Source organism: Falco rusticolus, chromosome 1 (genome assembly GCF_015220075.1).
Source record: "Falco rusticolus isolate bFalRus1 chromosome 1, bFalRus1.pri, whole genome shotgun sequence".
Lineage (NCBI taxonomy): Eukaryota > Metazoa > Chordata > Aves > Falconiformes > Falconidae > Falco > Falco rusticolus.
Genome location: NC_051187.1, coordinates 19066273 through 19079853, shown reverse-complemented (window position 1 = coordinate 19079853; position 13581 = coordinate 19066273). Strand labels below are relative to the sequence as shown.

Genomic DNA, 13581 nt, shown 5'->3' with positions numbered 1-13581 from the left:
CTAGTTCTTAGCTAGAAGACATTTCATTTTCCTGTTGCTCTGTCAAGAAGAGCTATGATGGATCCTCCTGGGTAGAATAATATATAAAGCCAACTGCTATCTTTGCCACACATTTTGAAAAGATCCCTTCTTTCCCTTTCATGTTTTGATGTGACTTTCTTCCTATTATTTCTGTGGCAGTAATCACCATCACCATGCTACTATTCCCAGTGGCATCTCAGAGGCAAAGAGCCAAAAATGCTAGCACAACATAACACGAGTGAGCAACTATCAGTACAGGCTCCATCGCTGCCCAGAAAAATATGATCAGAGCACAAACATGGTTGCTGTTTCTAGCCTCCTTGCTCTGCAAATTGAGCTCACTAAACTGTAGAGTGGACCATGCAGTTCTTTTAAACCTGACCTGGTTTCTTTTGTATCGCTCTAATAAGTCCTGCCGTTCTGTACCCACGGGGAAGATAAAAGATGCAAACTAACACAAGGACTTCTACCACCTGAATGTGATCCATTACCTGCAGTACTCATTCTGCAAAGCACAGCAAAGCAGTTGTTTCAGTTCCTAATTTACATTTGTTTGGTAGCAGGCAGTTATTCCAGTCTGCATGGTGAGTGAGGCTGGCTGCCTCAGTGAGTTGCAATTAGGGCCAGGGAGCTGAGAAAGCAGTGTTTTAAATTACAGTCAAATTAGAAGGTACCCACATGATCATTATTATGATTTCAAATGCATGCATCCAGAAGGAGGGCAGCTCAGCAAGAACAGTCTGGACTATACAGTGAAGCAGAAACTTTTCAAGACGAGACCAGAACACAATCATTACTCTAATGCCCAAAAAGGCAATAGCTCTGTGAATTTTAAGGTCATTGTCCCTCTGTGCTCATGTATATCAAGTACAGTTTCTTTTATACGTTATAACAGAATCTGTATTAATTTTCAGGGACATTTTAAGCCTGGGATCTTTAAATGTAACTGAATTCAGTCAGGGATTAGTTTCCAAACAAATGAAGTTTTTGAGACACTTCTGATTACCTTTCTCGCAGTACAGCAACAAGTCTGCTTTCTCATGGCCTTTTCTGAGTGTCTGTTCTTCCCATCTTGCTGGCTAACAAGCACATTGTGGTGTTCAAGATACACACACACACACATCACATTTCCAGAAAAACAATCAAATGGTTAAACACTGACCTATCACTGATTAAATGGCAAGCCTGGTTTAGTCTGTGTTGCTAAAGGAATTAATTACTCACAGATCACAGCATATTTCTGAAAACAACTGGGAATCATCACCTGCCAATATCGAGGTGACAAGAAAATTAGGTCAACATGTTTCAACTCTCTAGCCACCAAAGCTGGCACTCATTAAAAGTGGAGACAAGTTTTGGGTGGTTGGACAAACACAGATGGTCTGCTGTTATTTATAGTGGGTGCTGTACCTGTCCTGCCAACAAGACTGAAGGGCTGACGGGCAGGAATCTTTCAGCAGCCTGCCCAGCCACACATGAGGTACAAAGAAACATGATCTTTCCCAGTAGATAGCACAGCTAGGGATAGGACCTTGCAAATGTTTTTCCTGTTGTAATGCTCCTCTCTTCTACAGACAGCTTTACTGTGACGTGTTCCTCCCAAGGTAAATTGTAAGGAAAAGTGGCCTGGAATAACAGGGACCTCTGGGAGAATGGCAAATCTGTATAAATTGCAAATGTTAAAACAAAGTGGAAAATGTCCCCCTAATTAATATTCAGTAATTTCTGAAAAGGAATTTACTATTTTTAATGATATATAGCAATAAAAAAATTAATCTAAATTACAAAAAACCTCTTCTAGAATCTAAATGATCTAAATCCTCCAAGTATATTATTTTAACATGACAAAAAAGTATCTGAATCTCAAACCAGCATTTCTATTTTTTTAGAAATAATTAATTATTTTTTAAATAATACTTCATTCATTGATTTACCTTTCTAATAAAACAAAGTTTTGGATTAGTGCTACCAACTTAAAGGAAACCAGCAGATGACTGTGACAAGTAACAGCTGAGGAAATGTAAAGGGAAAATTAAGTGTGTGTAATGGAAACACTGAATGGAGAATCCAAACACTCCATAGTGATCTGGTAACATCTTTAAAAACATGTTCTCTGTATATCTACTAAATGGATGCAGCACTCATTCTGACATAACTCAACTGAAAAACAAGCAACATAAAGAAATGTTTATATGGGAATGTGCCAGATATTTGTATATTAACGTCAAGAAGATGAAGATACTGGGAATCAGGGCCTACATCATATAAGTTTAGGAACAGAATTATGTGATGACATGTGTTCCAAACCTCACAGGTGACTGAAATTCAACTGTAATTTCCAGTATTTTTTTTTACCAGCAGGAATTAAGTTACCAGAGTCTGAAACACTAAACTGGACTGGACAGCCACTTACATTTCAGTTCTCTAATCCTTTCCTCAGAATTTGCAAAAAGCTTTCAATTCCCTGTAGAGGAAAGGTGTTGCAGTAACAGAAAATGTGATGTATTCACTTAGTTTTCAGTATTAGCCTCCTTGGGAGGCCCTTCACCAGTTCTTGATGCATGTATCTCTGTTGCTTCCAAATCTTCTGTTCCTAAACATTGATGCCATTAATTATGGTTTTAGATTATAAACAACATGGTCATCTTGAGCTCATTTCCAGCAAAGAGCAGCAAACTTCTTCCTTTATTTCTTCAGCCTAAGGGCAGGAGAAGTTCACAAGGGATTAAAAGCTTGGTGAATTTTACATTTTGCAGTTTTTAATCTAAGAGCAAAATGTGGAAAGGAAGTCAGTAGTTCAGATGGAAAGCTACTTGCTACAAATAATGAACTGAAGTAAATCTGTTCTCTGATTAACTACCATATTTCATTAATGGAAGGGAGATTATGAAAGTGGCAGGACAAATAATGACAACAGGAATTCGTCATAAAATGGAAAACTTGTGATCGTTTAGATTTGCTTTACTTTTTAAACTCTCAATTTCCTGATTGGAAATGACCCACTTAATTGTCTTTTCCTGGTTTTATTGTCTTTATACACTCACCCTGAGCACCAAGGACTTAATAAACTCTGTGTGCTTTTCTGCATTGGAACTACTGATACCTCTCTCACCTCTGTGGTCAAACGTGTTATGAATTTTTAAAGGAAATTAGGGAGGTTGTCATAATAGCTCAGATTTTCGGACTAATTATTTTCCAGGCAGTTGCCAATACCTAACACTTCAAAGGAAATGATGGGGCATAAACACAAACTACAGTGTGCAGTCACTAACATAATACAGCACACCCATAATATGTGAAAATTCTTCCACAGTATTGTCAGGCAATCAATACTTGTCCTGAAAGTATGAAATGTTGAAGCTTTGATCTTTGCATGAAGAACTCCTTTGGCAGAAGTGGCTACAGTCACCTAACTGCAATTTGTCAAGAATATCCAACATACATAATGTACCTGCCAAGTGATATGTATGGGGAGTTCCAGCTAAGCCCAGATAATATTTTTTTGCCTTTATGAAATAAATTCACTTCTCTGAGATTTGTACTGATGTTCTGGTAATGGCACATTTTCAGGCACAGGTAGTTCTTAGCTAATGGTGCCTTTGTAGTGCTGCAAATGTTGATGTTAAGTCCCAAGAACCACAGGAAAAAAAACAATAACGATGATCTTCTTGTCTAGGTTGGTCTCTTAGATAGACAAAAAATACTTGCCCTGCTGGCAGACTTCTATGACAGAAGCCCGGTGATTGCTAGGAGGGGATTTTGTAACCCAAGACAGTGTAAGTATGTGGGATGTTTTGATTGTGGTTAAAACATTAGAAAGCCACATGAGCTTGTATAGTTAATACATGTCTTATAAGTGTTACCAGAAGCGAACAGAGCCTAAAAAAGAACCCAAATGATTAATGTGACCTATACGCCATCATTTGCAAACATGTTTTGCAAACTGTGACACAATGTTTAGAAATACTTCAGAATCCAAAACTTTTCCTTCCTACAAAATTGTGAAGTACTTTTTGGAAGTAGAATTAAAGAAAAACTACTTTTCCTGAAACAATTGTTCTTTCTTACTGGGCAATATTATAAGTTAATTTTGTGTTTACACTAAGATTTCTCCAGGAACATGGAAAGATAAAGAAAAAACACAGAGAACTATCTACATGAAAGTAATAATTTTTTATATTGGACATTAATTAATTGCTAAGATCAAATGCAAGACAAATTACAGCTTTCCTTCTTAGTATGGAGAATTATGAAACCAATAATTATTTCAAAAGAAATATGGTGTAATACACAACAACAAGTGCAGTTCTCTGCAGGCAAAGACATTATTCTGAAGTTTTGTGTTTCTGAGATGTGTGTTTGCAGAAGGTACTTTCTGATAGTCTGTATTTGCTTGGAATACCTTTTTTCTTTTTCTTTAAGTTTTCTTATGCAATGCTAAAGAACATAAAACCCATGCAAACTATCAACTTATTGACAATTTTTTCTATTTTAGGGCCAATAATTGAACTGCAAGAGATTGAGCCTGCAGATTTATGGGGAGGCCTTGATGACCCGGAAGTTTGTGAGGAACTCAGTGTAAAGTTAGTCTTGTCTCAAACAGGAATTTCTGGGGGAGAGATTTTGGCATATGAACCTGTAGGTGATAATAGACAAGGCACAAATAGAATAAGAACTAGTAGCAGAGAAGATCTTTTTGAACAAATGGGCATGACTGAAGCTAAGACTGGAGGAATTTCTAAGGAAGAAAACCAAGCACCAGAATCAAGTGATGCTGAAGTGAGAAAGGAATGTGAGGATGCTGTGTCAGCAGTGAAAAGTACTGATTTTGAAGCTAGTGATTTGGATGGAGATACCGTACATAGTGAGAAATCCAGTTTCCATGAAGACACCAAACCTGAGAGGGAAACTGAGTCTGCAACTGCAGACAGGCAGAAGGAAGCTTTGCTAGGATCAGCCTCTACTGGGTACAGTCTCAGTAGAGATGGAGAACCTGGATCTGAAAAACAGGTGGAAGAAGAGGAATTTAGCTTGGGTAGAAAGCCTGATACAGAAACAAGTAGGGAAGAAGTTTCTTGTATCTCGGACAGAGAACCTGGCTCAGAAGGGCAAGTTAGTCAGGTGGAGGACAAGCTGATTACAGAAACAACCAACACAATTTCAGGACCAACACCTGAAGCTACATCCATGACCTCAGCAGACAGAGCTGTGGCAGACATGGATGTCATTGATTCAAAACAGGATGCTCCACTTGCAGAGGTTGTAAAAGAAACTCCTGCAGGAGAAGAGAGTTTTTCTAGGCAGCGTGGCAGCCAGTTTGGCCAACAGACAAGCTCGGAGACGAGACTGCAGGATGAGGACCTTCTGCCAGACCAGGGCAAAGGTAAAGCATTCCCCTTTATTCTGGCAGACCTGAATCTTTTGCACTGTATAAATTTGGACTGGTTTAACTATAGGTGTGATTTTAATCCATTCCAAAATTACTGAAAGCATGTGGGTGATTTCTGAATACAGAAGACCATAAGCTTTGATATCTTCTTAGCATGGTGTCTTCTGCCAAGTTTTCAGTGTGCTCCTCTCACAGGACAGCAGGTGAGTCACTTTGCTGGTGATCTGTATTCAAAGCACTGAGCAGGCACTTTAATTCAAGCAGGCACTTTCTGAAGCAGCAGCATTTTTATAATAAGGAGAAACTTTTATGTTCTGTTTCACTCTGTAATATTAGTATATAAGACAGGAGCCTGAGCACGTTAAATCTAAAAATTACTTTTAATCATTTTTAGACTGTGATTGCCTATAGGGAGACACAGTATGAGATCAAATAGCAGGAACCTTTTATTTTAATCTCCTACTGTGATTCAAAAGGACTATCATACGTTTTAATTGTGTACAAAGGCCCTTGTTCTAGGAAGGCTGTGGTCAGGCAACTGTGTGCTTTGCAAGAGGTACTTGCTTAATCATACCAGAAGGACCAACTTCTTCCTTTCTAGTGCTCTGTGAATACACTCTTCTCACAGTAAGAACTGGTTCAGAGCAGTCTAGTGACAGATTTATTACATAAAGGGCTGTAAAACTGATGGTACAGCCCACTGGTACCTACAGCTTTCTGTGGTTAACTCCCAGTACACAGCACTAACCTGTCATTCAGCCAGGCCCTGGGTGTGCATCCTGCATTGTTTGGGGCATGTACTACTTCACTCCTCAGAGCAGATTCTCACCCTGTTCTCCCAGAAACAATGGTGCGGTGGTACGATACTCTTTGAGAGAAAGGTGAATGGAAGCAAGAAGTCTGAATATAATTTTGAACTGATCTTGGAAAAGATTTATCTTATTACTCTTGCTAAATGGATGTTTGTAGCTATGCTTAAGAAATGGAACATTCACCAGGTGAATTGCAGGAAGCAGTATTTCCAGACAGTAAAAATAAATAGCTACTGATAACAAGGATAACTCCAGAGACACAGAGGTAGATTTTACATATTAATCAGCAGGGTGCTTAGACTAGTAAGCTCTCGTTTACAGAAGATTTCTTTTTAAAATTGCAGGTCCAGGACGCTCAGACAGACAGGATCCTCCAGCTGAAGCTAGCCAGGAATTTGAAGTGCCATGGTCAGGTGATGGCTCTTTTCATCTGCTTCAGAAACTATTGCTTGGATATATGTTTATAAAAGCTTTTAGAAAAGCTATCTTGTGTCTTTTTTAAAAGCTTACATGATTACAAGATATATTTTATCTCTCATCAGGTGACCTTCTGACTGGTGACCTAAGTTGCAGTTATAGCAGCTATGCAGAGAGAATTCCAGAGGACTGGAAGTGTGAGAATACTAGATTTCCAGGTATTTGGTCATAAAGCTGTGTGTTCACTTGGGCACATAGTGGCTGGTGGTGTCTGCAGATGTGCCAGTACTGCTGAGAGCTGAACGTTTTGGCAAGAATACAAACGCTACCTCCCCAAGCTGACTTCGATAAGAGCAATGTAGTCTTTGTCTCAGAAGGCCACTTGCTGTGTAACAGTAATTTCAGCTCACCTGTGAGCTGATTCAGTGATTTGACCTGGTTGTATGATAGCATCCATGCTACACTGGAGCATAAATCTGAAGAGATACTATTAGAAAAGTATAAGCAGATTAAGGCCTTTAGTCAGCATGGAGTCAGTCCATATTCAGCCATAATTTCATTGGATAGGAAGTGCAGAATTCAGGACTGTGTTGATACCTGCCACGTGGCTGGCTTTAGGGTAGCTTTTGGCTTCCTGTGACGCACTGTGCTTTCTGCCTTTCAGACTTACATCCCATCATGGCAGAGATTCAGAACCGCTGGGCTTCTCATACTAGGAGTGCCTTTGATGAAAGCTGCCTCAACCTGCCACAGTTTGTACAGCTCATGGAAACATTTGTTGGTGAAGACATTTCTCTGCCTACTGTGAAGACGCTTATTGCATTTATCAAAGAAGAATACAAACAGACAGAAGAGGAAAAAATGGAACAACTAGAAAAAGTAAATATTGATAAGTTCTGCTGACACCGTGTCCAAACAAAAAACAATTAAATGCCTACAGACACTTACAAAGTCAACTTGTAATCTCATGCTGGCAGAGATATTCACTCACAGCCTTGCATTCTCTATTTCTTCAAGAGACCTTTTACCCCTTTGTTTTCATATGGATCCTCCCTCCCTAGCCCTTAGCTCTAGAGGTGATGACAGACTCATCCTGTAAGAGGTTGTCTGTTCTAGAGTAGGACTTGGTGAGACAGCAGGTTGATAGTTAATTGTGAAAGAGCTCAAAACATTCCATTCTGCTTATTCACCTTTATAAAAGCCAAGAACCTGATCTCTGACCTACTGCACTGGCATGTACATATGAGGTTGTAGATGTTTTGGGGAGGATTTTAAAACAAATATGTCTGGGTTTGCTATGTGCATGGCTGTATGTGAATGTGGACATGCTTTTTTGTGTTTAAGTTACAAGGTGCTCTTGCCATGCATTGAAAAAATATATTCCCCTTCAGCAATACCATCATGCACAGCATAAGGGTGCCCCATACCACTTCATAGTACAGATGTATTTTGTGGTGGGTCTGTCCACAGTAGCCACTCTAGCTGCGTTTTCCTCAGAGCTCTTTCTAGTTTCCCTCTGTGCCGCTGACCTAATTTGGGTGAGATATTGGATCTGACGGCTCTACTGTCCTCACACTGAACACAACACACACACTGGCAGTATTTTGGCCTTGGAGAGAATTCCACTCCAGCCATTTATCACTGTATGCTGTGCAAAGACTGGGTTTAAAGGACAAATTCTATATGCATTTCCTTGGAGCCCACACTCTTCAGGGCAGCACCAGCAAAGTCACAATATATGGAAATGCAAACTGTCACATCTTTGGGTGTTACTAACAAGGCTGTGATTAGTTCTTGCTAGGAAGACATTTGTACTCTGGGAAACTTGCACTTACCTGAATTGATCTCACCTTAGATCCAAGCTTCATTGTTCACAGTGAAATAACACTGCAGTGCTGATTCTTCCTGGTAAAACTGAACTGTTGGCTGTGTTTAGTGTTTCCAGTTATCTGTCTCCCAGGTTTAATGATTCCTCTCCAGGTCCAAGCTGTGTATGTTTGTATTTGGCCTGGCCTATAGGAACTACATGACTGGCATGCCACTGTAGTTTCCATACTTTACGTATAGACACTGAACATTAATGTCCAGGAGTTAACAAAGACTGGCTGTTCCTCTGTTGTAGGTTCACCACATTTCTCACATGGCCCGACGGAAGTTGCTTTTGGAGGCACTTTTTGAAAAGTGGGACAACAATGCATCTGGGTTTCTGGACCTGGAGGAGGTAGATGCTGTTCTAAGCACATTCAAGGAAGGGATGGAAAAAGAGGCCTTGAGGAAGGGTAAGGAGACAGCTCTGCTCTGAGACAACACAGTAGGCCTTGAACCATCCAACAGCGGTGCTGATGAGGTTGTTGGCAAGCACCAGTCTCTTTTGTTTTTGTGAGCGGTTGTAAGCATACGTGGTATGATGTATAAAATGAACAGTTATCCAGACCTACTTGTTAATGCATAGCTCCATCCCCTCCTCCTGTGCAAGACTCCTCTGTGACAGAAGCCCAGTCAGAGAGATGGCCCAATGCTTTCATGATACTGTGATGTGCTGAAAAATTATTTCAGCTGTAACATGCAATGTATACTTGTGATATGGCAGTGAAAAACTTGCGTAAAGCCTGAGGACATGGTTAGCCTGAGGACATTGTTGCCCTTTTAGTCTAGCCCATCTGTGTTACCCAGCTATTTTTAACAGATCCATTTTACTGTGCTATCTGCAGGAACGTATCTCACAGGAGAGAACAACAGCTTTCCTTATGGGTCTCAAATAGCCTTCAGTAATCCACACTGTTTCGCAGTTCTCAGGAATTAGATAGAAACTTTGAGTCTCACTTCTCTGTTGGTTCCTTTCTATGAACAAACTTCGCAAATTTGGTCACTGACAGAATAGACTTGGGTTAGTCAGAAGTGCTGCAGGTTCACCTGGACCTGTCTGGCAGCCTTATGCATGTGAACATGTGGGCCTTAGGTGGTCTGAAATACTCCATTAGCAGTTAAGAACATGTCTACATATGTGCTTGAGTGGAGAGGTTTATTCATCTCTATGTTCATCTTACTGTTGCTTGTTCTGCCCCACATTACTAAAAATGGCTCATTTTGGCAACCACCAAAATCTCTATCCTTTAGCTCGCTTGAGGCAGCTGGTAGGGTGGGGAGAGCACCAGCATGCTACTGTTAATAGTCTCCAGGCTGTACAGCCACAGAAGAAACTGGCAGTTAACAGCTCTCTTGTATTCAAGGCATGCCGGAACACACTACAGAAATATGGAAGGACATAGTCCCTTCCGTGAAGAGCTCATAAACTAAAGGACAAATAAATAGAAAGAGAGCATAGCAAAATCTATACCACCTACAAGCGACATAAAACTATTTCTAGTAGCTCAAACCTAATCTCTCAAAGACATTATGGAACAAACAGGTTTGGTGGAAGAGTTCACAGACATTGCACTGCTCCTGGATGAAAACACAGGGTGAAAAGTGGGTAAAATTATTTGATTTTCATTGTAAGGGAAAAGTGTAACATTAATGATGTAATGGGGAAAACTAATTCATTATGCTGTGGCTCAGTAATGAAGGAACTGATCATGACCTTTTCAACTTCATGTGTATTTCTTCATCTCTTTCTTCAAAGAGAGGAGAAAGTGGAAGTGAAGATCCAAACTTTTATACCATCAAAAAATTCTCCATTCTAGTTCTGTCAGGAAGTCAGAAATGAAATTAAAAACCACTGAACATTGGTTAGATGATGGGCAGGGTAAGACAGCATTAATGGTCAGCTCCACCATGGTCAGGGCCAGTTAGTATTGCTACTTCTACAGCTAAAACTTGTGGTAAAAGGCCCCCTGACTTCTGTGGGGGAAGGAGGAGGCTCTCAGCTCCCATAAACATCCCTATCTTGGATGCCCTGGGAGGCAATTGAGGCAGCTCCCTGCCTGTTCCTCTGCATCATTAATCAAAGCATTTTCTATTACACTGTTCCATATAGCCCACTGTATGTATTGATCACAAAATACTCTCAGTTTAACAGTAAAGTCACACTTCTACCTATATATCTTTGCTTGCTTAGTTTGCTCCTCAGAAGTGGCTTGATGAATCGCACTCTTTCCTTCTTCGGGCCCAACAGGATTTGAAATCAGGATGCAGAAAAAAATGAAAGTGTTAGTCGTTGCAGTGCTCAGGGGAGGCACTGCCAGGAGCGAGAGCAGGCAAGCGCAGCTTGGGCAGAGCACCCGATGAATCCCGGGTTTCCAAAGCCGGGAAACTGCCTGCAACTTCCAAAGGCTGTGCAAGAGCACCCCCGTGAGCCCAGCGCTCTGGTGGGGGGCTTGGAAGAACTGGCACAGGGGTTAAACAGCTCTGTTAGGCTGGCTCCTGGTTTAAGTAACATCTGAATAGAAAGCGGTGGGGAAAATCTATGTTTTCATTGAATTACAAGTCTGAAACGAGTCCCATTTTTCTTCAGGACCTCTGGGCAAACTGGAAGTTTGTGAACTAGAGTGAGTAGGCACAGGAAAGCAATTCTTAAGAATCATTTGACCCTTGTGGCATTCCTCTTTCCCCCTGACTCCAAGCAACAGGAAACTGTGCCAGTCCTTTCTACTTCATCTCATTTGGGCCGGCTCAGCTGCAATCCCTGGGACATGAAAAAGGGGATGGAGGCATGGCTCCACTCGCTGGCCTTGTGCAAGACGGGAAGGAGCAGCCTCTGTGCATTCATCTTTACTTCTTCACTCCCCTGGGAGCTAACAGGCAACACTTCACTGTTTTAGATGTTTCTCATATTAATTTATTCTTCTAAACGATGTATTTCTTATAAAAACTCCCTTGCTCCTTTTGCTCCCCATCTATATCTCTTGGTGCAGTACAGGTGATGCCAGAGCACCGTTGTCCTGTCCTCTCCGTGACTTCAACAGAGCTTTCATTTTCTTTGCTCTCTGTCTATAAGATTTAGCACAATACAGATGTTATTTCAGTAATTCATCAAAGGCACTTAAAGAAGGATAATTAAGAATGATAGTAACTTTGGAGGGCCTGAAAAGAAAAAAATAATGTCTGCAAGTATGGTATATATAATGGAAAATCAAAGAATATAAGTGATCTCTGAAATCATCTGTAGACCCTGGCCTTCACATTTTTAATGGGAGTGATGAGTAGTTTATCTGTAAGGTCTCAGCTATATTACTGTACACAGGATGCCTACCTGTGGCCCAGTCCCACCAGCCCCTCAAGTGTCCACAAAATTTGGTTCTGATGTGGAAACACCTCTAATTTTTGATAACTCCAAGCAGCTTTCCTATTTTCCATTGATCTTTGTTGCAGAGGTACAAAAGGGCACAGGAGCAATGCTGGGCAGGTTTCTTTCTCAGGAGGTGAGAAGGCAGGAGGAAAAGGTACATCCAGTGTGGAAGCTGGAGATCACTTGTCATGATGACAACTTCCATTTAGGAGACAGCTGGAAGAAACCCAGAATGACAGACTGGAGCACTCCACCCAAAGCCAGTTTAGGCTTGATTCATATTTTGCACAGGAAAAAGCAGAACTTACTATTCAAATAGACTCTCTCTGTCTTATTTTCTGTTTCTTCCACTAGCAAAGAAACACCTTTGCTCCCGTTACCCACAGCTCAGCAGAGTGGGGAAGCTATCCCCAAGGGCATTCCAGACTTTCCTTGAGTTAGTTGCTTCTGAGTTTACTGGCAATGAGGATGAAGCTATTGACAACTTGGTGGAATTTCTGACCACAAGCGTGGAGCGAAGTCGCATGGAGTGCTTGCGGAGTTTAACCAGGAGGAAATGGCTGCACAATATCCAGCAAGCAGCTGAGACCAGCGGAGCGAGCATGGAACCTGTTTACAAAGCCGTGTTTAAGGCCCTCTCCCAGGTACGCATCCCAGGGAGCACGAGCATCATTTGTGTTGGGATTGTGACACTGACTTCAGACGCTGGTGCGTGTGAGTGGAACTGGCATGGGAGGCTGGTCTGAGGCTGGTTTCCTTGTGCACTTGGCTGATGTTCAGGAGAGCCCATGGTTGTGCACAGAAAGAGTCACAAGTCAGATCTGTGAGACAAGAATTCCTGTGCATGCTCTACCACTAAAAAATGCAGGGATACTTATGTCTTACTTTTGAAAAAGCTCACTCGGATCGAGCCTGGAAATCCATAGTTATAGTTTTGGAGCTTCTGCAATGAAAGACACCAGAGTCGGTTTGGAGATAGTTGCATTTTTAACTTGCAGCTGCAACTTTAGATGTTTGTCCTCACCATTAAAGCATTCCTCAAAGCCAAACTTCTCTGATGGTAGCTGAAGTGTTTTTACAATATTGTGTAGGTTTGTAAATGTAGCAGCTCTGGCACTTGTCTGATTTTTCCTAAGGAATCCCCCATTGGGAAAGAAATCCATAGGACTTTTGCTTAGGCGCAGATTATAATAAGGGATTATTTTTATATGAACTTCTCCCCATTAGCAGCAGGAAAAAAGAAATCCATTTTCTTTGCCAGCCAAAATACCAAGTGTTTTGTACCGGTCAGAGACAATCATAGCATAGACACATACATGTCATGCAGCTGGTGTGTGACACACAAAATCAGTGACCGAGAACAGCATCTCAGCAAAAAATGAGACAAGTGCTAAGTACATGAAATAAGTGTAATGGGTAATGTACATAATGTAATGGGAAACATGTGGTTGCTAGGATGCAGAAGCCCATGGGGATAACAAGAAGATCAGTGCATATATTGCCCTTTTGGAAGAGAACCAGCTCTCACCAGGGCACGGGCAGTTTCTGCTACGCTATGTGGCATGTACCGCAGATGATGCTCCATATGTTCTAAACCAGACACTTTACAAAGACATGAAAGGAGTAAGGTAGGAAAAGCTGCAAATGACTGTTCCTTTTTCTCAAAAATATTTGGAATGTAGGGGTACCGGGCAGTGTTTGGGGGGCACTGGAAA

General features: G+C 41.1%; 1 protein-coding gene across 1 annotated transcript in view; it reads left to right on the top strand.

Annotated features, from left to right (window-relative positions):
• The window catches only part of EFCAB5 (EF-hand calcium binding domain 5), a 41786-nt gene that overhangs the window by 21191 nt on the left and 7014 nt on the right, over positions 1–13581 (top strand). Inside the window, exons 8-14 of the mRNA XM_037373103.1 lie at positions 3698–3797; positions 4517–4800; positions 5263–5404; positions 7304–7518; positions 8762–8918; positions 12221–12510; positions 13322–13494. Coding sequence (XP_037229000.1) covers positions 3698–3797; positions 4517–4800; positions 5263–5404; positions 7304–7518; positions 8762–8918; positions 12221–12510; positions 13322–13494 — 1361 coding nt within the window. The remainder of the gene's footprint in view (positions 1–3697; positions 3798–4516; positions 4801–5262; positions 5405–7303; positions 7519–8761; positions 8919–12220; positions 12511–13321; positions 13495–13581) is intronic.